This window comes from Grampus griseus (genome assembly GCF_964374135.1).
Source record: "Grampus griseus genome assembly, chromosome: 5".
Taxonomy (NCBI): Eukaryota; Metazoa; Chordata; class Mammalia; order Artiodactyla; family Delphinidae; genus Grampus; species Grampus griseus.
Window position 1 is genome coordinate 102,130,461 of NC_138998.1, and position 27,847 is coordinate 102,158,307.

The window sequence follows — 27,847 nt, forward strand, 5'->3', positions numbered from 1 at the left end:
GATGTTGGGGGCACTGTGTAGAGACTGTGGAAAAATGAAAAAGTTTATACTTACTGTGCACACAATTGCACTGTATTTATTGAGTCCACTGTTTTCTTGGCTGATACCAGACATTGGAATTGTGTGCTGGCTCCCTACAGGCACTTGTGACTTTTTCAGAGGACTCTGTAGGTCTCAACATTGCAGGGACCCATTTTGAGCCATTTAAAAGACCTTCGAGAAATCTGGTCCCATCTGTTTGCAGTTCTTTTTGATTGTGGTATTGATTGTGGTATTTGATTATGAATTTTTGTCCTATTTTGTGATTTTATTTGCCAATTTCCAAGCAACTGAAAAATACCTTGCTGAACATCTTATATGTAACTAAATGTGTGTGTGTATAATATGTATAAATGTATATATTTTACCTTTAATTTTGGAAACTAATTTTTTAAAAATCTTTTTGTTGTCTTAATAGATACTAACATTTATTATATATAGTACTATATATGATACACATATCATAATAATTGCACTGAATGACTATCTCGTCTTAGAGTTACATTCTTGAACCCAGGATGAATAAAACCAAGTAATGACACCTTCTCCATCCTACACCTCTCAAAGCCTTACAGAACTCAATTTAGTTTTATGTTGGGGTAACATGTTACAGAAGCCCACAAACAGAAGCCTGTACTCGGATTGAAAGTGAGGTAAAATATATCTCTGAATAAATCTTTCCTGTCAATTCACATGGTGAGTGAAAATTAGAGTCTAGTAGGAATCAGAGAAAGAGGCAGATAAGTAAGTCCCCTCTGGGAGAGACTCATTCATAGCAGGGTGATGATGTCCTGGGTATCTCACTGTCTAGCAGACTTCACCAGAAGAGACACATGTCCCATAGGAATTGAGACAAGTGGGCTCACACAGAAATCTTTTTTGTTCTTACTTCCTCAGTTCCCACTTGTTGCTATAAGAACATTCTGAAATAACACTGCCATTTTACAATTACTACTCCCAAAGTTTTGTTTTGTAAGGTAAGACAGATATTAGGCAGAGATGCAGAAATACAAGGCTTACCTACAGATATCTACATACAATGGAGAAAATACTACACACATTTGTTAAGTTTTTATCTTGTCTAAGGAGCCAATTTAAAAAATAGTCTTGAAGAAGTTATAAATGAGCTACAAAATTTCTTTAAAAGTAAAGATTAAATGAGATGGAAAAAAAGAAAAGCCGAATTTATCTGAGTGTTAATATTATTTACCTTTGTAAGTCTTTACCCTTCCAAAGACTTGACATTAATTTAAAAAGTTGATCTCAAGAATAAATATAAATAGTACTCAGCATAAATTCTATTTAGTGCCAGAGACCTTTAATCAAATTAGAAAGTTACAAGAATAAGAATTGAAACCACTTTTATGTAGTGAAAAGACTAGAAAAGCAAAGTGATAAAATATTTTGGAGTACCACATATTTTCTTAATCAAGATGCATTTGTTGGATCAAATTACTTTTTTCTTGCAGCAGTTCTATGCAGACACATCCTTGATCCTTTTGTGGTTTAAACTGATTTTGTGAATACTCTTTTTAAAATATATTGCCAGTGCAAAGTGAGATAACATACCTTCTTCTGAGAGTCAAATGTTAAATTATTCTGTTTGTTTTATTTATGATTTAAGGTAACTGTCTCATTCATCAGTAATAATGCTTACCACAGTCTTCAGGAGACAGAGACTAAGCCTTTCAAATGAATGACTGTAAAGTGAATAGCTTGTGCCAAAGGATGATTCATTTGATTTAAAACACATTTGTAGAACAAATTTTGGAACTGTGCACACTTGTTAATTTTCTCTTTTGTGATTTTCCTTCTCTTTTGTAGGTTGGCAATCAAAACCAACATCTAGACAATGCCAAGTCTGATGAAGCGGTTAAGAGCATTCCTGGAAGTGGCATATATGCCAATGGATCAGCTCTTTGCAATTAGAAGAAATAAAAAGTCTGTGTTAGATATGAATAAAAGCTGTTGTATGGTTTGGGCTTTTTAAAATCTTTTTAAGAAATATATCTTGGAATACAGAAGCTTGAGCCTAAGCATGAGGGTGACAGGGGGACTGCCAGAAATAAGTCAACATGCTCCATCATAGTATAGAGCCATTCAGGACCAAATCTGTATATCAGGCCTCTTCAAGTTCTAGGTCATGACTAGTGAAGTTATGAGTTGTCTTAGGAACTTCTATTGATTCACGCTGTCTTCTTATTTGCAGAGTCTGCTGGGGCTGACTGATCCAAAAACTTCAGATGGATAGATCTTTGGTTTTAAGGTGGGCAAAAGTCAATCCCAATTTGATTTAAATCTTTCAGAACAGATTGATTATTAATTATGCAGAAACTTGTGGTAACATTTTCTTTCCTATCTCTCCATACCATCATGGTTTTACATTTTTAGAATTGAACAAAGCTTTTAGATAACTTCCCTGGCTAAAAGTGAATCATAGAGAATTGCGCTGTAGAAACAGTGAAGGTGATACTAAAGCCCACCACCAGACACATTCTAGTAACTCTTCAAACGTTGAACTATTTAAACACTGTTTCTCTTCAACATAGGTAATTAAGGTTGTCCAGGATATAAAAAGTTTTCACAAAAGACATTTCTCTCCCAGTCTTGAAATTTTGCTACTTGTCAATTTCAGTCTTTTGTTTTTTTCCTTTCATATCACTGCACTTTTTACAATAAACTAAATACAAGAACATAGACTAGAACAAACTCTGCCCATCAACAGATTTCCCCTAAAAATTCTGAATGTGTCAGACTGCATAGCTGTAGATTACTGAACTAGAGAAGATACTGGCTGACAGTATTTAGGGAAACTCCACACATCTCCTTGATAAGATACCAGCTCACACTTCCTCTTAACTTATGAACTGTTTCTCAGTTTAGCGGGTAGAAGTGGGCCTAGGAAAATAGGATTCCTGTACAATGAGTACAAGAAGAGAATGTTAATTAAGGTCCTCTTCATTAAATAATTAAGGAAGCTGACCTTCCAGGAAAACTGAAAGACATGAGAACAGATAGAAGAAATTTTGTTTAAATTGCATAAGTAGGAGGCTATGACAATTGTGGCCATAGTACAGATCACAATGTCTTAAAATCATTAGCCAAAAACAAGTAACAACAACAAAAAAATCACTGGAATAAAAAATACGTGAACAACTATCATGAATGTTTTTTTCAGAACAGAGCTGTACCTGCACAAAAACTGATTTTACAGAGAACTGACTACCTTGAAACATTTATTTTCATACAGTTTAAGAGCAGATGTAATAAAATTTCCATACTGGCTTACTTAATTCCTTGGTAGTTCTGTTATTTTCTTACTTAATACCCACTAGTGAGTTGCAGAGGTTTTGTCTAGATACACAAAGGAGATCAACAACAGTGGTATCAGTTTGAAAGGGCACATCACATTTTTATTCTGTGATTTAGCAATTTCTGAATCCTGATCCAATTCAGTTCATGACCTGTTTCAGGCAAAGTGACTTTCTAGATTCACCTATCTCTTCCTTCTTTCCTCCTCATGTTGAGAGAAACAGGTTTTTCCTACTTCTTTTCATGACTAATACCTGCCATTGATTCCATTCCTTCTTACCATTACTTGAGTCCTCAAAAGCCCTGCTGACCTTGCCATTACATTGCTAAACCATATTCTTCTTCCCTTCAATGGCATGCTTCAGTAGAGGGGAAAGTGGTGGTTAAGAATGCAGGCACTGCTGTCAGATTACTTGAGTTCAAATCATGATTCAGCAACATCTGTGTGAACTTAAGTATGTTACTTAACGTGCTTTTCTCAGTTTCCTCCACTAAAAAAACTGGGAAAATAAGAGTTTCTATTTTATAGGGCTTTTTTCCTAATGAAGATTGAATTAAATAATACACAGAACACAATTAGCACAGTGCCTGCCACACGGTATGTACTTTAACATTTGCAATCCAACTTCTGTCCCCAGATTTCACTCTCAATGGTCTCAAGTGGTCGGGTACATCCCCAACTACCAACAATAGTAGCTTTTGTATTCTGATCTACTTCTGTGAAACCTCTGGTATTTAAATCCTCTGCTCATTCCTCCCTTTTTCTTGTATCTCTTTCACTTAAAAAGTATCTAAGAGTACCAATTTGGATGAGGACCAATCTAGCCACTATGAAAGAGACAAATGTGGGCCGTGCCTGGATCATGCCCTTGAGGAACTTAGAGTACAGTAGGAAAATTTAAATGCATATAAAATGTCATTCTAATGTAAATTAGAATAGAAGAGCACCATAAGAGATGCAGATAACTGATAATGTAGTGCTATGGGAGTTCAGATGAAAGCACAATTACTGCTAGCTGAGAAGAATTAGAGAAAATTAATGGAGCTGCTGGCATTTAATCTGGGCCTTGCAGGATGGAAGGCATTTGGATACATAAATATTGAATTAGTGTATTTTAGGTGAAGGTCACCAAATCTTCAAAACTTCCTGGAGAATAAGAAAGAGTTAAATTTGTTTTTGATTATGGTTGGAGATTTACGTGAAGCCTACATGTGAAAGGTCTTCATTTCCAGGCTAAGAAGTTTGACTTTTTTTCCTCTATTATGGGGAGCCATTAAAGCTTTTAGAACAAGTAAGCAACATGATCAAAATGGTATTCAATAAGATTAATCCAGCCATGATTTCATTACAGTTCAGCAAACATGGATAAGACCCAGTGCCTGCTTTTGAGGAGTTACAGCATTGGGTGAAGAAGGAAAACAATTTCCTGTAAGTGGAAATAGTTAACATGTTTGAAATGGCATGAAACTGTAGAGAGTTTATGAAGATTATAAGATATTGTATTCATAGAGCATAAACTGGAAAGGTATTAAATGGCAAGTAGGCATGGAGCAGGTCATGGGGAACTTTGTAAGCCACAGAAAAGCACTCGGATTGAAGATGCTTTATAAAACAAATCAGGTAGAAAAGCAACTCCAGACTAGTGGTTACTGCAATACTCCAGATGAAAAATGATGAGAACCTGAAGTTAGAAATATCAGTGAAGACAGAAAGGATGTCATAGAAATAAGGAGAGAGTTGTTCTGGTGGAATCAACAGGGCATAACTGACTATAGAGCCATTTGACAGACATTTATTAAACACCCACTACATTTCAAGTTCCGAGGAAATACATCAAAAATGCACCAATGAACACAAGTGGGCAAAAACTCTTTGCCTTCATAAAGCTTATATTTTTTGAGGAGGATTAAGGGGGGGGGGGGGAAAGAGAATAAGATTTCATAAGTTACAGTTGCATATGATTATTTCCTAAAGTCTGAGCTTGGATTCCAAAGCTGGCCCTTTTGCCTATGCTCGAAGCTATTTGCTGCAGTTCCCAAGATCTTATCTTTGGCCCTATATTTTAACAAAAAATTCTATACTCTATATTGACTCCTTTTCAACTCTCATGATTTCCAAATATACGACTCATATGTAAGTTCTTTCCCAAGAATCAGACTTTAATAGGCAACTGCTTAAAGTTGTATGACCATTTGGATGAACAACCTATATGTTGCCTTATCTCATCAAATCTAAGATGCTCTTATCACGTGTCTTTCCTCTTTCCGATCTCGATCAAAGGCTTCACCATGCTTTATTGCCACACTTGTTTAGATTATTTTCACGTTTGAGTGAGCTGCAACTCACCATTGCTCTTTAATTCACACCTGCTCAATTCATACATTCTGGTTTTAATCTCTTAAAAGGTCATCTTCCTCCTTTTCTTCAATTTAGTATAGACCTTGCTACCTCTCTTTTGGGTTATTGTTAGTTTGTTACTTGCTGTCCCTTGCAACTTTCTTTCTTTCCCTAAATCAAAGGTCAGGTCATAATATTCTCCTCCATTAAATCTACCTGCCTTTCTCTCCACCCCATCCCAAACCATCTATAACATACACGAGTGCCACTACATATAAGATGCAGAAAAATTCCCATGCATGCTTGACTTGCAAGAAGTTGCACGGCAGGATCCTCAGGGAGATGGGCCTTCTATGCCAAAGAAAAGAAGGAAGCGAAGATACTGTTCAAAGACACTGGAAGACTGTCTCCGCATTGGCCCCCATTTCCCTCTGTCTATTGGTCTTGTTTTCGCTGAACTGGTTCAAGAACCAAAAGGGTGCAATATTTGTAAATATTCCCCTAAACTGAAGAGCACAATTTTTGGTGCTTTTCTCCAGAATGCAAAATACAGAACTGAGTATTAAAAAGCAGGGGTACAGCAAGATTATTGTGCGTTTCCAAGTCTGGCAGGACCTTTGCTACACAGTCACCTAAGGCTGTTACCCTATCAGGATTCTAGAAGACCAGGAGTAAAGCTGAGCCAAGATATGGTGTCTCTGCTCTTGAGTCTGTGGCTCCTTTACGTCACTTTTTCAAAATTGAAGTATAGTTGATTTACAATTTTGTGTTAGTTTCAGGTGTACAGCACAGTGATTCAGTTTTATATACATATATGTTCTTTTTCAGCACAGTGATTCTTTTATATATATATATATATATATATATATATATATATATATGTTCATATATATGTATGTTCTTTTTCAGATTCTTTTCTCTTATCGGTTATTACAAAATATGGGTATAGTTCCCTGTACTACCCAGTAGGTCCTTGTTGATTATTTGTTTGATATATAGTAGTGTGTATATGTTAATCTCCTCCTCCTAATTTATCCCTCCACATTCTCCTTTGGTAACCATAAGTTTCTTTTCTATGTCTGTGGGTCTATTTCTGTTTTGTAAAGAATTTTATTTGCATTTTTTTTTCAGATTCCACCTATAAGCGATATCATATGATATCTGTTTTTGTCTGACTTCACCTAGTGTAATAATCTCCAGGTCCATCCATGTTACTACTTCACTTAAATTCTGTATCTTTGTCTAAATATGTCTGGAAATGCAGGTGAGAGAGTGTGTGTCTGTTTCAGTCAAACTGAATCCCCCTGGAATAGTGCAGATCTCAAACCACCTTTCCATCCCCCACTCAGCCTTCTCTCCTACACTTAAGCTGACTGTACTTTCCTGAAGAGACAATTACCTCTCCGGCCTCTCTGCTTTCTTTCTCAGTCCTTAACGTATTTGCTCCCTTTTGCACCTATTAAGTTCTTATCTATCTTTCAATTGTCCACCTCAAACCTTACCTCTTCAATAAAATCTTCCTCAATTCCCAAACTGGAAATGATCATTCCTTTTTTATCCTGATGCATTTTGATTGAACAAATTATATTTATTTGATTAAGTGTCGAAGTAATTATAAACTTCTCGAAGACTGCAAGCATGTATTAATTATCATTGAATCCCCCTAATACATATCACAGTGTTAGTTACATTATAGTACTCAATAAATATTTGGGGGATTAAATTGAATAGATAAAAGATTTTATTGTTATAAAAGTGCAGTCACTTTATGATATGAATTTAAAAAAAACTTTTTAAAAGCAGCAAAGACTGAAATGCAGGAGAAAACAATAACAACACTAATTAATTCAAATTTTGATTCCAGTAAAATCCTTCAGAATTAAATGGATTCAAGACATATTGACAAAATAATGACAATCTTTTACATTTGCAGAAAGTCTAGAAAAATGTGTTGTCTTTTGAGAACAAGATACTATTCCGACAAATTCAACATACTTGGCCTCAGGCCAAGCACTTCATCTAAACTCAAGCTGAGTAGAAACAACAAATGTGAGAGGGCTGTGGATTTTCTATCTGTTCGAAGCCTTACAGTTGTGAAAACAGTTTCTTTCCAAGAACTTCCAAGTGCTTGGGGATCAGGTTCAGCTTTAGCGTGCCAGGCATACCCACACTTAATTTCAGAGGCATTGAGCCAATAAGATTGGCTTGAAGTGGGTACATATTGGTGTGTTGAAAATGCTTCCGAGTAATTTTTTAAACAATTTCATGCTTAACAATCACCGAGCTGAGGTTTTTCATTGATATCACTACCCAAAGATGATAAACAAGCCCTCTGAGTGGTGCTAGTGCCAATCACAACACTCTCTTGGACATAGAGATGTCCTTCAAAGGCTAAGGAGAAGATGTGTGTCTCATAAAGCCGGACACTGTCCCTGAAATTCTATCCAAAAGAGGAACATGAGAAAGTGATCTCCAAAAGTAAAATGTTGATGTAAAAATATTTACCAATAAAAAACAGTATAATGTGCCTTTTCTACAAATTACATTGCTATTGATAAGTGGTCACCCAAAGGAGGTCTTGAAACTCAACATATTTGGGATAGGATGGGGGGAGGGAACATCTCATGCATTAGGTATTGCATTCCAAGGAAAACCTAAGAAAAGACACCCAAAGTAGAATTAAAATTAACCAAAAGAGAATTTCAATATGGTCAGTGGGTGAAATTCAAAGATTATTATTGTCCGTGTAACAACTTATCCTGGCATTTCCCTTAAATGTATGGTCTAGATATTTATTCAAAAGAAAGATAGCAATCACACACACACACACACACACACACACACACCACTGCCATGGGGGAGTATGATGGTTAATTTTACGTATCAACGTAGCTAGTCTAGAAGTCACTCTGAAGGTGTTTTTCAAATGAGATTAACGTTTAAATCAGTAGATTTAAGGAAAGCAGATAGTATTCCATAATGTGGCTGGGTCTCATTCAATCACTTGAAGGCCTTTGAAAAAGACTGAGGTATTTCCCTTGAGAGAGGGAATTCTGCCTCCAGACTGCCTTCAGACTCAGCTGCAACATCAACTCTTCCCTGGGTCTCCAACATGCCTGACTACCCTGCAAATTGTGGACTTGCCCGTCCTCACAATCATGTGAACCCATTCTATAAAAGAAATCACTCTCTTTCTCTTTCTAGATAGATAGAAAGATAGATAGATATAGATAAACAGATAGATAGACACACATTCTATTGGTTCTGTTTGGTCAACTTGACTAATCCGGGGTCTAATTTAATTCAATAAATCCTGTCCAAAAATACTTCTAAGATCAAAAATTATGTCTAAAAGCAAAGATAGATACATAGCTTTATTTAGGATAAACTGATAGAACTGTTTTATTTGATGCTACAGCCAACCATCTTACAATCTCCCGGCAGTTTGGACTTGTATAAATCCTCTTATTAAAACTTGAGGAGGAAAACAGAGACTGAAATGACACCAGACTAAAATTTTAGTTTGTGTTAATAAATATAATCCCAGTCAATGAGAACATTTTCTTTAAACTGTGAACAAATGAAAAACTTCATTCATTTTGGCATATTTTTGGTTCGTATTCTGGTGGTGATTCTTTGCAGAACAAAGGCTGATGAGTTTTTGCTGCCATCCCTCCCATGTTGTGTACATCCTGCCATCTGTCAATCTGGTGCTTTTCACAAACACTCAATCACACATACCAAGCACTTTCCCCTTGCCCCGCCTCCCAACACCTTCCCACCCCACACACATACACACATGTTCACTCTTTATTCAGTGTTCCAGGAAAATGTCTTTCCACTCCACTTTCTGCATTGTTCATTCCAGAGGTCATATAAAGCTTTCTGGTTGTAGCCTTTGTGACTAAAAAAAAAACTGTAGGCTGTGTGCAGGTGACTACAGCTAGGATGAGAGACCCTATAAAGAAATATAGACAATAAAAGCAGCTGCCTGGTACCAACTGCAGTAGAAAGGCAGCTGCTTTCTTTCCATCGAGGTGGAACAGAGCTTGCTCCTAGGCAGCAGTTGCTACACCAGCAATAACTATCCAGGCTGATCTCCCACCATCCCGACAATTATTTGGAGAACAAAAGGAAAATGACGGAGTTTCTCCCTGAATCAAGGACACACATAATGAATTTCCTTCCTTACGTGGTTCATTCCTCAAGATAGGAGACATGTACATCTCAAAAAGAAAGGAACATACACTTGATTAATAGCAGCTAGTCCCACTTTGAAAAGATGAGATGGATCATTATAATTATTTTTGAAAGGAATAACTGTGGCTATTATTTCTGGAGTGGGGTCATCTCATATAACTGTTCTTAAGGTTTCATACTATTATGCTTTAGATGCAGGAATCTCTAGCTCCTTCACAATATAATCAGGACCTTGGAGAAGGAGGGGTCCTCACTCTTCACACTTTCACTTAGAATATATTTAAAACATAGTATTTGTTTTGGGAACAAAATACATATAAAAATCTTGCTTTTCCTGTACCACTAATATAGGTCATCATTCTATGATAGATTCAGCTATCTCTTGTTGGAAAAAGTAACAAAGAGAATTATTAAACCATGATCAAAGGCCAACCCTCATATGGTCTCCACACTGCTGGTTTTGTGAAACTCAAGTTATTATCACCTATCCAGGCTAAGGGAATAACAAGGAATGGGCAGAGAGGAAAATGACACAGGTCTGCAGAGGTGAGTGCTCAAAAAATGCTCATCTTAGCTCCAGGAACCCTTAAAGGGGGAATTTCATTAAGTAAAAACAACCTTTCAGTATTCCCTAGACTAAACTGTGAAACATTTTTGAAAAGCATAAAATCCTTATTTATGGCAGGAATGTTTGAAATTCAAAAGATAAATGCCATTTGGAATGCAACCATGTTCTAGGTATCTAATATGTAATGGGACACAGCTGTAATAACAGCCACTGAACCAGGGGCCTCTCTATATCATGTCATTAGTTGACTTGTTATAAGCCGATCTTCTAGCTCTTTTTATAAGGGCCACTGGGGTAAAAAATAAATATATCATGTACTGAACATCTGTGGTTCTGTCACAAAGCACCACTCATATCAACTTTCAAGCTTATATCTTAGGCTATACATGACACACTTTTAAAAATGTATCTTAACAAAATGTATAGATTAGGAACTCATAAGTCTTTATTCCAAAGGACAGAGGATACAAGAAGGCCTTGGCTGTGCCATGGGTAACACTAATGGCACCTTTTTTATTGTTTCAGTATATTCTTTTGGGTTCAAAACCATACGTGTACTCTAGGTAAGATGCGGTAGGTGAACATTTTACATGTGAGAGTTACGTGAGGAAAGAAATGCCAAATGTCAAGCTATTAACATATTAAGTCATCAAACTCATGAGTCAGCATTTAAGAACACACAATTAGGAGCAGCAATTCCTGCCTGAGACTTTTTTAAAAAAAATAAACTTATCTGGTGGGCTTCCCTGGTGGCGCAGTGGTTGAGAGTCCACCTGCCGATGCGGGGGACCCAGGTTCGTGCCCCGGTCCGGGAAGATCCCACATGCCGCGGAGCAGCTAGGCCCGTGAGCCATGGTCGCTGAGCCTGCGTGTCCGGAGCCTCTGCTCCGCAACGGGAGAGGCCACAACAGTGAGAGGCCCGCGTACCGCAAAAAAAAAAATAAATAAAAATAAACTTATCTGGTCATATAAGAGGTTATTTCTTTCATCTTTCCAATGGTCAAATAAAAAATAATGTCCATCTCCTTTAAAAGGAAACAGGGAAAGGGAATAAAACATTTAAAATAACTAGGAAAAACTACCAGCTATATTTCAGAAAAAAATAGAAATGTCATTAATCTATGTAATGAAATAATTAATGATAATGAACATTAATATAGTTGCAAGAGATTTTTGTAGAGAAGGCACGGGTGTAAGGAAGGGATCCATTTAGGAGGTATTTTATATAATACAGGCAGGATATGAAGGAATTAGGGTTGTAGCAATGGATGTGGTAAGAAGTGTCTGGTTCTTGTCATACTTTGAAGGCATATTTATAGAATATGCTGATAGATCAGTTGTAAGAGGGAGGAGTCAAGGATGACTTCAATGGCTTTAATCTGGATTACTTGGAAGGATGGAGTTGCCATTACCTGCAATGGGGAGGCCTGTGGGTTACAGACTCCATATTCATAATTGCCAGGCTTGTAGTATTGATGGGCAGCAGTATATTACTCAAAGGGTTCCAGATTTACTGTTGGTGGTTTGAAAAAGGATCTTAGGTGCTATACAGACAAACAAATATTTAATAAATGAAATTAGCTCTCCATATACAGGAGTAAAGTTCTCTTTTCAAATATATTTTAGGTAACAAATGAGGCTTGATTTAACTAAGTATGATACATTGCTAAACTATGAGAGTCCTGGTGGTATGTGGTTGAAGCAAAATTCCTGAAAACATGCAGTTGTTTACTGAAAACTGGGAAATACTATTGTATTTAAAAGACCTGGATTCAAATTCTCTTTAGCCACATAAGTTAGAAAAGAGGGGCTAGTTAACTAAACTCTTGAAAACAGTTTCCTTTTCTATTAATAAGGGTAATAATGCTCAAATTACAGGGTTGCTTAAAGGGGTAAATGTTGCCTATAAAATACCCAATACTGTATTTGACAAATGCCTATTACTCCACACTTGGTTGTCACTTTATATAATAAATATGATTTTATGTCTATTCAACAGTTCCTTTAGGCTATTACAACAACCCAAAGATATGCACAAATAAATACAAAATATCTAATGCCCACCAGTTCATTTAAATAAAAAATTACTACTAATAGAGAAACATTTATCATCAAAATATATATAAAATACTTTTTAAGACTTCATTCAGTATACTAAAAATTACAGCAAATAGTTATGTAAATACCAGCATTACAAGTGGAATGCACATGAACTTTAGAATTTCCTTAAGCACTTCCCAAGAAGACAGTTAAAATCGTATCTCCTAACAAAGTGTATATGAAGATTGACCTGGACAAAAAATGGTGGATTATTTCTTTACATACAATTCCTCTGATAGATTTCTTTTTTTGAAACTCATTTCAGTAGTGTTTTTAACTTAATAGAGTGAGCAATAAATTTTACCTTTCACAAACAGGCAGTATTTATAATCATGGATGTCTTAACAAATACTAGCAGACAGAGTGGTAAAACCTGGCATATTATTACATCATCAGTGCTAAATTCTGGCCACATATCCTCAGAGCAATTATAATTTATTCTTACAAAGATTATTATAAACATTTCTAAAATTTTTCTTAATGACTTTTTATGAAGAGTTACTTTTATGATAATTACTATCCATTATATTTTAGTGCTCTTTAGTTCCATATACTTTTTAAAAATTGAGATATAATTGACATATAACACTGTGTAAGCTTGAGCTGTACAATATATTGGTTTGCTCCTAGTTTCATATACTTTACGTGGTAACTGTCTATAAATTTGTATATTTAACTAAATAGAAACTACATTCCATACTAATAACAAAAAGCTTGATTGAGAGACAGGAGAAGGGACAGATAGATTGATAAATAAGCCAGACTGATGTGGAGAGTTTCACTGGACAGCTCTAAATATTTGTTCACTTCACATATTTTGACTAGTTGCTTTATACAAACCAGACACATTCAACTGCGATACAATTAAACTACACATACAACTATCATTTAATCTGTACATAATTTAGAGTATTTTATTTCTTTTTCTTTCTCCTTTGAGTGAAAATCTTTGGGATAGGGTGTTGTTTTTTTTGGCATCACATAAAAAAATCATAAAAAGATAGTCTTTAAAATCTATCCTTTAGTAATGAAAAAAATGAAGCTATTATACATAATTTGGCATTATCCGTGAATTCAAGATAAATATTTCATTGGGTGGCTTCACTGAGCTGCTGATGCTTATTGAAGTGTCTTGGTAATTGGCCTTGCCTGCCTTTTCTTGGTCAAACCAATCAATTTCATGCTGGTTTCTTAAAACCTTTAAGATCTCCTACTAAACTGAGAGCTCCTTGAAGATAGTAGGCACATCTTAATAAGCATTTTATCCACTGTGCATTCAGCATAGTACCTGGCTCACAATCAGTGCTCAGTCAATGCTTAGGGAACAGAAAAAAGCAATTAGTAATTAAGTGTGTTATGTATTGCCAAAGAAACCAGGAGTTAGCTAAAAGTTATTTTGATCTTCAAAAGTACATTCGTTGCTAAATGTTCCAAAAGTTCATTAATGATATTACTACCAAGTATTGATCACTTATAAGGACCAAGCACTTGAGTGTTTATGTAGGCAATTGTTCTTGTCGTTACCACAACTCCGGGTAGACATAATCCTTATTTAATAAATAACATAGTCAAGAGTAAAACTATTCAAGTGCAAATGATTTTGAAAATAAAAGGACTTTCTTCTCTCAGATCTGTTAGGTTTCATACACTTTCTAGAACTTTACTCTTTCTAGAACTTTATATTCTTCTTGAGATATGTATATATATATACACACACATAAACATACAAACACAAATGCAAATATATACACACAAAACAATAAGCTGTTGCAAAACCTAGTTCTTTTTCTAGCTGTTTTATATTGGGACTTTAATAAAGACATCTATCTTCTATCTGCAATAATAAGAATTTATGAAAATAGCTTAGAATGGAAACATATTTCAAGTAAGATAGATGAGATTCATTTTTTAAACTTTTCAGAAATAAGGACTTTAAATTAAACCAAATTCTTCTACCATATTAATTCAAATCAAGAAAGATGCATGTTATATTTTAAACCTAGGTCCTTTCCTGGGAGGTGATGGTATATTAGGCAATGTATTTCAAATGTCAAGTAAAAAAAACCTTTTAGAAAACATTTTAATAGAAGGAAAATGAAACAAGCTCTACTCAATGAAAGAGAGATAGAGAATTTATTTCCTTGACATGTTGGAAATTTGCATGAATAACTGTTAGGTGTACTCCTTCTTAGAGGATATACACACAATTATGCTCCATGGATGGACGAAGATGGACAAACTCTGCCCCAAAACTATATTCAAACAACATGATGAACCAAAAAGATAAAAGTACATGATATGCAACACTTTTCTTTAATATGTCTGTAGTGAGCATAGTTATTTTGGGGGCATTTAAAATTTTCTCTTTTTGGAACTATAGTAAACTTATTAAAATGTACTTAAAAACCAATATTCTAGTGATTAAAAGTAAAAGGTGACCATTTCCTAAGTAATTGCAACACCCTTGTTTTATGTCACAACATGGTCCTTGGTAAAAGTTTATTTTAACTCTTTATCCTGAATGATTGTTAGAATACTCATTTGTCACCTGATTTCTTCTTATATCTCTGTCCATCTCTTTTCTTTAATCTTTGTAGACATTCTTTGCGTGACTATCCCTTTACTATTCTCACCAATCCTTTTTATTTTATGGCTGTCTTTGGGTGTCATCCTAGCCAAAGTCTCAGAAGTATAGCTGAATATAACCAACTGCCTATCAGATGTTTCCATTAGACCCTCTCATGGGCACTTCAGTGTTGACACTAAGTCAAGATATATACATACATCTGTGTATGTAATGAAGGAAGAATGGCTTATTATATTGAGAGTTGTTTTATATCACATATGAATTCCAATTTTGAAAGAATTAGAGCCTAAACCAATCACATCAAAGTAGGGTGTTTCAGAGCCTGACTTCATATATTTTAATACTTATTCATATTTTTTTAATTTTAAAAAGGAGTTTCTATTTCTCCCAGATAGAGCAAGATCAGCATGATTATGTTTGAGACAGGGCTCAGTAACTTATTTAAGTGCTTCCTTAGTTCCATATACTTTCTCTCATTTTATTTAGTCCTCACAACAATCCGTGTGTGTATTATTGTATCCATGTCAAAAAGGATGTAAAGACTCCAGATTAGTCTAATCCCTGTCTTAAATTCATTTTTAAAGAAAACTGGGAAGGAATGCATAAACAAACCAAATTTAAAACTAAAAAATCTAGTCACCTCACTATTAAGTGGCAACACCTGGATTTACAGTTGGACTTTTGACACTGTCCTTCACCACTCTGCTTTTCAAATGTTGTTTTTTTGCAATCATATTTGTTTCAATTGTAAGTAAATACTGGATTATTTTCCCATGAATACATGATATATTTTGCATCAACTTAGTTCCCTAGAATATGTAACTGGAAGGAAACTTAAAAATTATCCGGTCCAAGTGTTTAATTTCACAAAAGAGATAAAACAATAGCTCTGATAAAAGTGACCTATTCAGAGGCTGAAACCAAAGAGTGGGAGCAGAGAGGAGTATTCCCCTCTGTTGATATGCATTCCAGAACTCTTCCTACTCTGACATACAGACTCTGCTCTGCTCTGACATACTTTGCTCACTACAGACATATTAAAGAAAAATGTTGCATATCATGTACTTTTATTTTTTTGGTTCATCATGTTGTTTGAATATAGTTTTGGGGCAGAGTTTGTCCATCTTCGTCCATCCATGGAGCATAATTGTGTGTATATCCTCTAAGAAGGAGTACACCTAACAGTTATTCCTGCAAATTTCCAACATGTCAAGGAAATAAATTCTCTATTTCTCTTTCATTGAGTAGAGCTTGTTTCATTTTCCTTCTATTAAAATGTTTTCTAAAAGGTTTTTTATACTTGACATTTGAAATACATTGCCTAATATACCATCACCTCCCAGCAAAGAACCTAGGTTTAAAATATAACATACAGCCTCCACTTTTTTTTTGGCAGTACGCGGGCCTCTCACTGCCGCGGCCTCTCCCGTTGCTGAGCACAGGACGCACAGGCTCAGCGGCCATGGCTCACGGGCCCAGCTGCTCCGCAGCATGTGGGATTCTCCCGGACCGGGGCACGAACCCGTGTCCCCTGCATCGCCAGGCGGACTCTCAACCACTGGGCCACCAGGAAAGCCCCAGTCTCCACTTTAAAGCCATTTCTTGGACAAAATTGTGACAAGACACAGATTTTCTTTCTGTTGGTTTAATTATTTTTTTCCTACTGGAATGAAAATGAAAGCAGTAAGAGGTTAATTCTTAATGATAACAAATTGTCACGATAAATGCTTTTAAATTAACATTGACTAATAGTAAATATAACCCTTCAAAGCTACATTAGAAGAGTTTTTATTTGGTTTTGGCAAGAAAGATTTGGGTAAATAACTTCCCAATAGAGCAATTCAGATTTCTTTTTTTATCAACATTGCTCAAATCATGTGAAATTTCGATTTCAAAGAAAAAAAATTGTATGATCTGTGTGCCAGGTAGTCACAAATTACATTAATATGGTAACCATCTTTACAGATTTCTTTTTTCAGTCTTAATTATGCAAAGTCATAGGAAAAAGAATATCCTAACAGTTAAGAGCAGGAACTTTGGAGTTGTGAAATCATGGACAAGACATTTAACCACTCACAGTCATAAAATTGTTGTAAAGATTAAATGACATAATTATGTAATAGACTATAGAGCAGTGTTAATCATATCAAGAGGATTTAGATCAGCAATTACTACTGGTGAAATGAGGTAGAAAATGTGAGCTTCCCATTTTTTGGCCTCAGCATTCTTTGGTTTAGTGTGAATATTATAGAATCTCAGGACCCTAGCACATGGGGATGCCACACATAATAATTCTTTTAATTTGAATACATAGCACAACAATTTTATAGCAGATGGCAATAAAGTCCCTTGAGGAAGAGGTGCTTTTTTTCAATTTGGACAATGGTGCTATATTACAAAGTCAGATTTTTGGGCTATATTATAGTTATTAACAGGGAGATTGTATTTTTGGAGATACTGAAATATAATTAAGAGTTTATAATGAAAGAGTCTGGTTAGTGGTAGTAGGATTTTTGCTTTTAAAATCAGAGCATCTTTTCCTTCTAAATATTTGCATTTATTCAATTTCTCAATTATCTGCACATATTGCAATTATTCCCTAAGGATCTTTTATATTTAACTTAATCCTAGAGGGGTAGAATATATTAAAAGATAAGTTATTGTCTTTAACGTGTTTTGTGATTAAAAACATTCTGCTTGGGAGAAATAATAATAGGAAAGATTTCTATTGAAAAAGTATTTTTTGCTCTTGGAAAGATGCAGTGAATATGGCACAAGTTAGCATTAAATGGCTATTTCTCTCTTTCTAATTTTTATTTTTTAATTGAAGTATAGTCAATTTACAAATGCTTTAGGTGTACAGCAAAGTAACTCAATTATACACACATATATATATACACACATATATATATTCTTTTTCAGATTCTTTTCTATTATAAGTTATTACAAGATATTGAATATAGTTCCCTATGCTATACTTTCTTAATACTAAGTGCTTTAGTTAACACCATATTTTCTCCTCTAGCTGGTTGTTGTTATTTCTGTTCTTGTGAGCACTTTAAAGGAGAAGTCAGCAGGAAAAGAATAACCGTAATTCTCCAGACATATGTCTGCTCCGTTCATTTTAATTGTATTGATATTAAAGAGCAGAAACAAAAATGGGATGAGAGTTCAATATAGACCCTGGAAACCCCCAAACTATCTCCATTTGCTGGTTTTCCATACAATTGTGGCTTTAAGCTCATATAAAGGTTCTGAATAACTGTCAGGACAATATATGGCTCTGCTTTTGTTCAGCTTATTGCTCATGCTGCAGATATGTGATATGCCTCCATACCAGGGTGTGACGGCTGAAAGCCATCATTAATGTGTTAAATGATGTGGAAGGCTTCAGGCACACTAGGACACATCACTGCAGAGTGATATCCCCAGATGTACAGGTCTCTGCCTTGATTTCAAATAGGAAAGAAAGAAGCTAAATTACCACACAAGCGAAATGCACCAAGAAAATTATAATGTATATATTCACTTGTAATCTCTGGGCCTGATTCAGACCTCATTTGTTTGTTGAAAGAAATAAAAGGTTAAGCCTTCAATTCTTAGGGTTTATTAATCACACAACTGAAACAACAAGGGGAGGATTCATCAGAATGCCTTACTGTAATCTTATTTCCACTATTTTGTTTGATTTTCATTATATTTTAGCTTTCTGATGTACTATACTGGTGCTACAAAACACCTTCCTTCATGCTCTGAAAGAATTCATGTAGATGCTCTGATGTCTAGTTTACTTCCAGGGTACATAATTATATGTCAGCATACATTTCTAAAGAGACTATATCAATACGTATCTGTAGCTTAATAGCAGATCCAAGCTGTATACCTTTTCTAGTTTTATTTTGAAACGTTTTCTTCTTCAGAAATTCTAAAGCCTGCCTGGCTCTCTTTGACATGAGGCATTCCTCTGTCATATCTATAAATGCTGCTTCTAAATCCCAACAGAACAAGGTAGATAGAGGAAATTTATTGCAGAATAAGGAATGAAGAAGATTTTAAAATATCTGCTTTATCAATGTATAAAAATTAGACTGGATTCTAAATGTAGCCAAAGGGCTCTGACAGTTTAAGATTCATTTTAAAAAGTGTTTATTGTTGGGCTTCCCTCGTGGCACAGTGGTTGAGAGTCTGCCTGCCGATGCAGGGGACACAGGTTTGTGCTCTGGTCCGGGAAGATCCCACATGCCGCAGAGCGGCTGGGCCTGTGAGCCATGGCCGCTGAGCCTGCACATCCGTGTGTATTGTTTACTCAAGATATATTAAACTATTTTTTTCTACTAATAGATGCTGTTACCTTGTCCTGTGACAAGGTCACAAAAGTATAGGCAAGTATGCTTTTAGAAGTCCTTTAGAAGAAGTAAATTGATAGGTGTGGTTAAAGATCAAAAAGATGTACTGGTTGATTAAAATTATACCAATAACAAAGTTCTAAACTACAGTACTAGAATCACAAAAAATAAATAAAACAGGAAAAATTATGACTGAATTTCCAGTTCAATCCCTCATGTGATGGATAGCAATTTTTCACTGGAAGAAAATTAGAGATTTGTCTTTGATCATTAAATTAAGTGAATGATAGAGGCTATTCTGTTTAAAGCCAAGGCTAAGAATGTTTTCCTTATATCAGAAGGCCTCCAAGATGCTATCCTTCTTTGTATAAATTGATGGTTCTTCAACAGGAAATCTAAATAAAATTAAGTCGAGTTCTCTCTTTTTTAAATAATATTATTTACTGGTCATTTTTCAATGGAGTGGCAACTGTGAAACTCTTAGAGAGATATCAAACCCCTGAGAAAGTCCTACCCATAAGTGTTGATTCCCTTTCCCTTCATATTTTTGTATCTGACTTAATTTACAGAAAATGGTTAATTTATTCATTATTGTAGATAAGAACTATATTATAGATAGAAACTGAAGGTAAACAGAATATCCATTTGTTTTTGCCAAAGGGACATCGTGGAATAATTGACAAAAGTTGACTAATATCTGCAGATAAGATCATAATATGGACAATGCTAATGTCCTGATTTTGATAAATGTATTGAGGTTATGTAAGAGAGTGACATTGTTTTAGGAAGTTCGCACTGAAGAATTTAGGAGTAAAGGAGCATAATATCTGCAATTTACACTCAAGTGGTTCAGAAATAAATAATATCTCTATAGAGAAGGCAATGGGGGAGAGTATGATAAAGCGAATGTAGTAAAATGTTAATTTTTAGGAAATCTGGCTTAAGGTATATACACATATTGTGTACTATGGTACTATTTGCAACACTTTCATATATGTGAACAAATTAAATTTTATGATAAAAACTGTACACATATATGCACAACTCCAATAGGGTAAATTGAAAGAGGAGGGACAGGTCCATTTACTCTAGGGAAGTATAGAGGTCAAGATAATCTTCATAGAGGAAAAAATAAGTTTAAGTGAAACTAGAAAAAAATATTAAAAATGTGCATGCCTGGATCAAAAATTTCAAGGATTAGGGGTATGTTGAAAAAGGAAATACTGGAGTGATACCAGGACCCAGAGAATGAAGGGACACCTTTTTCAACTATTATAAATTGAGAGAAACAGAGTGGCATTTACCTAAGTGTCATGCTAAAGTTGTTTATTTGATTGTAAGACTGCAAGGCAAAAGAATTCTAGGACTGATGGTATGTCAACTACCTGGCAATCAAGAATGTAAGTAGGAAAAGACCAAAAATTTCTAAAACTTTTTTTTTGTTTGTTTGAATGTATGGCTCAACATTTTTTAAATGCCGTTTTAGACTTGAAATTTGTAATTGCAGATAATACGAATACTCATTTAAATCCAATTATGTCATTCTTTCACTATAATTCAGGCATTCACATGTGAAGAATTATACTTATTGACACTGTTCCATGCTCTTTTCAAGATTAAGCTTCTTAAAACAGATTGAATGAGGTTACTCTTCCACTCAATATATGTATTTCCATCCAATATCCCACTATCTAACATACCAGTTGCTTGGTCTTCCTTGCATATCCAACCTGATTTCCTGTTACCCTTTAACAAGATCCATCTCCTCTTCTCAGCCTACCCTTCCTACTACCCAGGAAACTCAATTCCAATATTGTAATATATATACCCTTCCTTTTCTTTTCTCCTATCTGATTTATTCCTATTTTTCAAAGTACATCTAAACTCTTTTTTCCAAAGGTTTCCCTAAAATCCTTCAACCACCACTTCTTAACTCATTTAATTACAGTGTCTTCTGCAAGTTTATATGATTTGTATAATTTTTTAAAAATCTATACTTCTATCATAAATTCTTGCATGGCTGGAGCATATATTACATGAACATAAAAGGAGCGTTGAAATATACTTGTTGATCCATTAACCCTTTTTACAAATATCTCAGTGGGAAGAAGTTGCTAAGCAGTATGATATTTTGACTTTACTAATTCATTTAAGTTCCAATTCCTTTTTATTTTGGAATCTCAACATAATTAAAAGAGGATTATTATAATTCTTGGTATTATTTATTTATAAATGTTATGACTAAGAACCTTAAAATCTAACACTAAGTGTGGAGAAAAAGTATGAAGATCTGAAACAATTCAAAGGAAAAATCAGTAGCATGTGATCACTTCTTAAATGCGGAATATGAACCAAAGATGATTCCAAGTGTCAGAATTTGGTAAACTGAGGAAAGCGGTGGTCTCATTGGTAGGGAGAAAAAAAATAAGGAGAGAAAGTGGTTTGAGGGAGAATGTTTTCTTTTTTGGATGGTGGACATTTCCAATAATCAATCACTCATTCATTCAATAAACTTTTGAGTGAATACAAGGTGCTAGAAAGCCTTGTTCTAAGTCTGAGAACCACAGATGTGAACATCAGACAAGGTCCAGGCCCTTATGAAATCCACACTCTTCCTAACAATTGTATTCATTTTAACAAAAAGGTACAAATAGGATATTATAACTGGTTCTCAGAAGGGCACTTCTGTAGAGTGAGAACAGAAACCAGACTGCACTATGAATGAGAGAACAAAGAGAGAAGTAAGGATTACTTTATGAAAACATCTAATCTTAGACTGAAAATTAGGAGAAAAATAAAATGAAGAGTCAAACAATTTGTAATATGCATACGTGTGTGTATTTAGCGTGTGTGTATTGTTGTTGCTTTTATTTAATTATTTGTAACTTCCTCTAAGATGAATAAAAGCCTATGCAACAGAAAAGGCAAAGAAAAAGAGCCAGGCGAGTGTATATCTAAGATGCTAGAAGGGGAAGAGATTTTCTTGACAGCCCACTCTTTAGAGTCAGGAGTCAATGGGAGTTAGTGAGTACAAACAGGAGGAATAAGATTTAGAAAAGCCAGTGAGATAGCATTTTCCTTTCCCTCCTAAACTTTATGGTCTTAATAAGTTAGGAGGGTGTAAGAGGAAAAAGCATACTCCTGTGTGTCTCCTCTATGCAATACTTCACTTCTGGTCACCAAATATGTGGGGTTTTCCTCACACCAAGCAATTCTGCAAAACCAGCTGGGTGTCCTACGATTTAATTCAATTCTGATACTAGCTACCTGGAGTTAGCATCAGATCCCACAGGTTAGGGCTCAGTCCCATAAGACTTCCCCAACTCCCCTTCAGATACTAATCTCAAGTCCAGGTTGTTATCTTTGCTTCTGACCCAACAGGTATAAATCGGAGTATCCCATGACCCCCTCTTAATTAATGTTCAATTAATTTACTAGAGCAGCTCACAGAATTTACAAAAACATTTTACTTACTAGATTTACAGTTTATTATGTAAAAGAATGCAATTCAGAAACAGACAGATGAAGAGATGAATAGGGCAAGGTACTGGGCAGAGAATTTCCATGCTTTTTCCAGACTTTTGCCTACCAGCGCATCTACCCAAAAGCTCTCTGAACCATGTCCTTTGAGCTTTTAAGGAGACTTCATTACGTAGGCATGATTGATTACATCGTTGACCACTGATGAATAAAATCTATCTCCAGCCCCTCCACCCTACCCAGAGGGGAGGTTGAGGAGTGGAGGGGCTAAAAGTTCTTCTAATCACATGGTTTGTTTCCCTGCCACCATCCTTAGGGACTTTCCAAAACTCACTTCATTAACATAAACTCAAATGTGACTGAAAGGGGTTGTTATGAATAACAAAATACCCATTATTGCTCTTATCACTTAGGAAATTCTAAGAGTTTTAGGAGCTCTGTGCCATAAACTGGGACCAAGACCAAATATATATTTCTTATTATAAATCACAGTATCACAGAGGGAAAATCATCTGTGTGGAATGAGGGAGTAAAGGATAAGATTAATTATGGGGAAGAGTGGAGATGATAAAGAAGATCTCTTGCAGAATACTCCTAAGAAACCCTGTGATAAATGACTGAGAAGCAAGGACCAAGTTTATTGTAGATGGCATAGGGTACAGTAGATTTTCCCAGCAAAGCCCCCCTCTGTCTCCAAGGAAGCATTTCTTTTTGTAGCTATATGGCATGAATCATAGGATGGCAGAAAGAACACAAGAATAGAAGTTGAAAGTGGAGTTGGAGTTGGAAGACATAAGTAGAAGTTTGATCGCTTGATAAAAAGTTGAAAAAACTTCTTGGATCTCAGTTTCTGTAAAATGGGCATGGGGTGGATCTCAAAACTTGAAAGCCCATATATTCTCTACTAGTGGCCCCTCTTCTTGCGTGAGATTGTTACATGCTATAGGATAGTGGAGAAAGGGCAGATTCTATGATGGAAGTTGAGAAAAACAGGGACAAATATTCCACTAGTGGAATGATTTTTCCAGAACTGAAAGGTAAACATACTCATTCAAAGAAGAAAACAAGAAGTAGCAATTTACCCCAAGATATAACATCACAGATTTTTGTTCTGCAATCTGCAATTCGTTCTGTACATGTTTGACTGATGGATTCATGGATACAATCTTAACGTACAGACCATGTTTTTTATCTCACTGACATACTTTGTGAAAGTATTAAGGGCTGGGAACTAACACCCAAATTCACAACATAATCCTCCATAATTTAGAAGGTGCCTTATCATGTGGTCATCACATGGCTTTTACAATGTAATCAAGAGAAAAATCAACAAATTCAATCTCACAAACTAAATTAAAAGGGACACATTCACATTTCCCCTTTATAGCCATGTCAGAGATAGAGAGGAAGGAGGAATTTAAACACCAGGCCTCGTATCTGTCATAGCCATATCTTTCTAGATGTCGGGAGCTCATTTCTCAAGGCTACCAGTCCATTAACCTTCACAAGAGCAAAAATAAAGTAAAACAATGAAACACTCTGGAGAAATGGCATTGCTTCTAATCTTGCTTATATATCTTACCATGGGGATTTGAAGATGGAACAAAGACCTCTACCTCCCCAGGCACAAAAATGATACAGACTCTCTGAGATAAATATATAAAATGCCTCATGGTGAATGTTGTAGACATATTTGTGATTTTTCTGAAAAATGAGAGTGGGGTTAGGAAGAGTAGCTGATATCATCCCTGCTGAATCTCTGTCTTTCCCTGTGATTTGTAACTGGGAGGGCCAAAGCACCAACCCCATTTATTTTTTTAAAGTCTTGGCCTGCTCTTGGTTGCCACTTTACCTAGATTCATTCATTGTATATATCTGGAACTATTCGTTTCTTGATAAATGCATTGTCAGAAAGCCAGAGGTCAATGATAAGATAGGAAATAAGGAGCTCTTGCTTGTTTTTATACACTTCTGTTTGACTTAGGAGATAATTATAACACAGATTGATGCTCTTGTTTTAAACAAGGTAGTAAATCAGAGTGAAATATGGGATTTGGGAAAGCCATTTGCCACATAATTATAACTTCTTAAAATTCTTGTGTTCATTGAATATGAGAAGCTATAATCATGAGATACATAGCAATAGCATTACTCATCTTTTTTTTCTCTCTCATGGAAGACAGTTAAATAAACCTAAGTTACAAATCTTTAAATATTATTAACTACAAAGTTTAAATATCATTAACTAAAGCGAAACAAAAGCACATGTTGCTTGGTCTGAGATCTAGCTTTAAGTGGGAGAGATTACAGATTCAGTAAGCAAGATTAAAATAATGATTCAGTGCACTTCATTAAAAAGTCTTGTCTTTTCCATAAATAAACTTTATCACCATGAGATGATGTAAAATTATAAGAATTTCTTCAATATAGGAGACTAGAAGAAAAGTGGGAACAAAGGAGGGATGTGGGATCAGAAAGACACATTTAAACATGGACTCTGCCAGGCGTTATATTCAAAATATCTGTCAACTGGCATGCTAGGGACATGGAGCCCTCAAGTTGGAAAATTTCCCGCACAGGGATCTGGAGACCACTCGAGTGCCAGGATTTACCCTTTTGGTTGCTGGATTACGAGAAGAAGGGGGACCTGACAGACTGGTCTGGAGACTCCTCTAATGCCAAGATTTATCCTTTTGATTGCCAGATTATGGGGAAGGAAGTGGGGGGCTTGATATACTGGGTTTAGGGGGCTACCTAGGGTACTTGAGGAATTAACCAGTACAGGTGCATTTCTATACTCACCTTCAGAAGTAACTTTGTCTGCTTCTAACCAGTATGCAAATAAGTACAAAATTTTACTAACCAGCAGAGTCATACTTGTGCATACTTGGTGAATATTAGCCCTGATGACACCTATTAGTTTTGTACCCTTGGTAGTTTAACTAACCTCCCTGAGTCAGCCAAGTGAAAGAAAGAAAGTGGTGAATTTCCTGGCTAGATATTTGGCTGCTCTAAGACCTCTTCCAGCTGATGGAATTTAGTCATCTCTCCTTTCTCTTTTCTTCTGACATCCAGTATTCATATCCTCAAAGAAAAGAGCGAGTCCCGCTAGAGAGCAGAGGAACTTCCATAATTTAAACCAAATGTAGAAAAGAAGCTGAGTTTACACTCAATTCTAACTTCCAACTCAAGGTTAGCTCTCCTGGGAGCAGACGTGGGAGTCTGTAGTTCTAGCTGAAGTATTTTCAGGGGGCCATCCTGTCTCTTCCTTTTCTCCTTTTTTGGCTCCAATGTTTATTTTCTTGTGTATAAATTATACAATAATATCTCTGAACTGAATTGTTTGAAATGTAACCCTAATTATAATATCTTGTAGCAACAGTTATGCACAATAAATATCTATCAGCTTAATTTTGCACAGCTTTGTTGATTAGAAAACTGTTTTACTCATTCATCACAGTTATCACCTTGGAAAAATGATTGTCTTATTTCAAAGGGATATCACTGGCATGTCTCTGTATACTCTGCAAAGTGTAATTCTTCTATACGTTTGAGAGAATCACAACTAAAACCCCATGAATAATTCTGGACACCACACTGTAAAAAAAACCATAGTAAAAAATATCACAAGAATTATCAGAGAACCGAAAAACAACTAGAAGATTTAAGGGGTGACTGAAAAACACAGGATTTACTAACAGTAAAGAAAAGAGAAATGTTGTGGATGCAAGATAAAGAAAGGTGAGAAGTTTATTTAAATTTTCTATTCCATATTAAAGGCCCTTTGCTTACAATCTGGCAACACAGTATTTTCTTTTTAATTAGGAAAAGGTTGTCAGTGGAAAATACAGTTGATGAAATCACCATAAAATTTATGTCTGGAAATTATAAAGATCAGTGATTCCAACTGTTTTCCACCAAGACCTCTTTTTACTAAGCTTCTCCTCAATTCCATATTTTTAATTTTTAAATACAAATTGTATCTATTAAATAAAATGTGTTTCTTTTCTTTGTTTTTAATTAATAAGAGAGTTTTAACTATCTGAGCTATACTACCCAGAGCTTCTGGGGAGTATAAAATAACTGAATAACTATACACAAAATTTGATATAATTATAACTAAGGTAAAGACATTTATAGTTTTAAATATCGTACATAACCTTTTCCAAGCTAGATTCAATGTCTGTTAAGTTCTTGAAAATACGGAAATGCTGCAAGGAGCCCCATAAGTACTATCTCCAGAGCCCCAGATGTTTAAAGATTTCAAATTGGGAAGCAATGGATTAAACTAGCTTAAAATCATCTAACAAATATGATTTATTCTCACTTCGAAGAATTAAATTGAGCTATTTAATGTACCATAACTGTCTAAAAGTAATAAAAAAGAATATCCTGGGGCTCTTTCAAATCTTTTTTTTCCTACCCTTTCTTCCACTCTTTCTGTGAGAACTATTTCTTGGCTCTGAGATGGCAGGAGTAGGAAGCATCCAGCAGGTACTCACCAGCCTGGTTAGTTGTGATGCTGACTGCAGCAAACTGTCTCGGTGGTGAGCTCAGCTCTGACACCCCGTTAATGGCATCAATCTCAAAGGTGTAGTTAGTGTGTGCCAGGAGGTCTGTCACTGTCACCGTGGTGTTGGTGAGTCCATACTGTCGAGGGAGGAAGCGGACATTTGGGCTGCATGGCTCACACTGTTTTACGTTCCACCCACATTTTTTACATATGATGTTGAAGGTAACATCTTTCCGGCCTCCTGTGTCCAGGGGCCAACTCCAGTCCAGGATAACCGAGGTCTCATTTATATTAGATATAACATTTCTCGGTGCAGATGGAGGTCCTGCAAAGTAGTTCAACAAAGATTAATGAGCCTCACTTC

The 27,847-nt window shown here is 35.5% G+C and overlaps 1 protein-coding gene across 2 annotated transcripts in view; it reads right to left on the bottom strand.

Moving 5' to 3' along the window:
• EPHA3 (EPH receptor A3) overlaps positions 1-27,847 on the bottom strand; it is a gene marked incomplete at its 5' end in the record, with an annotated part of 363,089 nt that overhangs the window by 97,685 nt on the left and 237,557 nt on the right. For both annotated transcript variants that reach the window (XM_082655447.1, XM_082655446.1), the window contains one exon: positions 27,473-27,808. In XM_082655447.1, the coding sequence (XP_082511573.1) occupies positions 27,473-27,808 (336 nt within the window). The remainder of the gene's footprint in view (positions 1-27,472; positions 27,809-27,847) is intronic.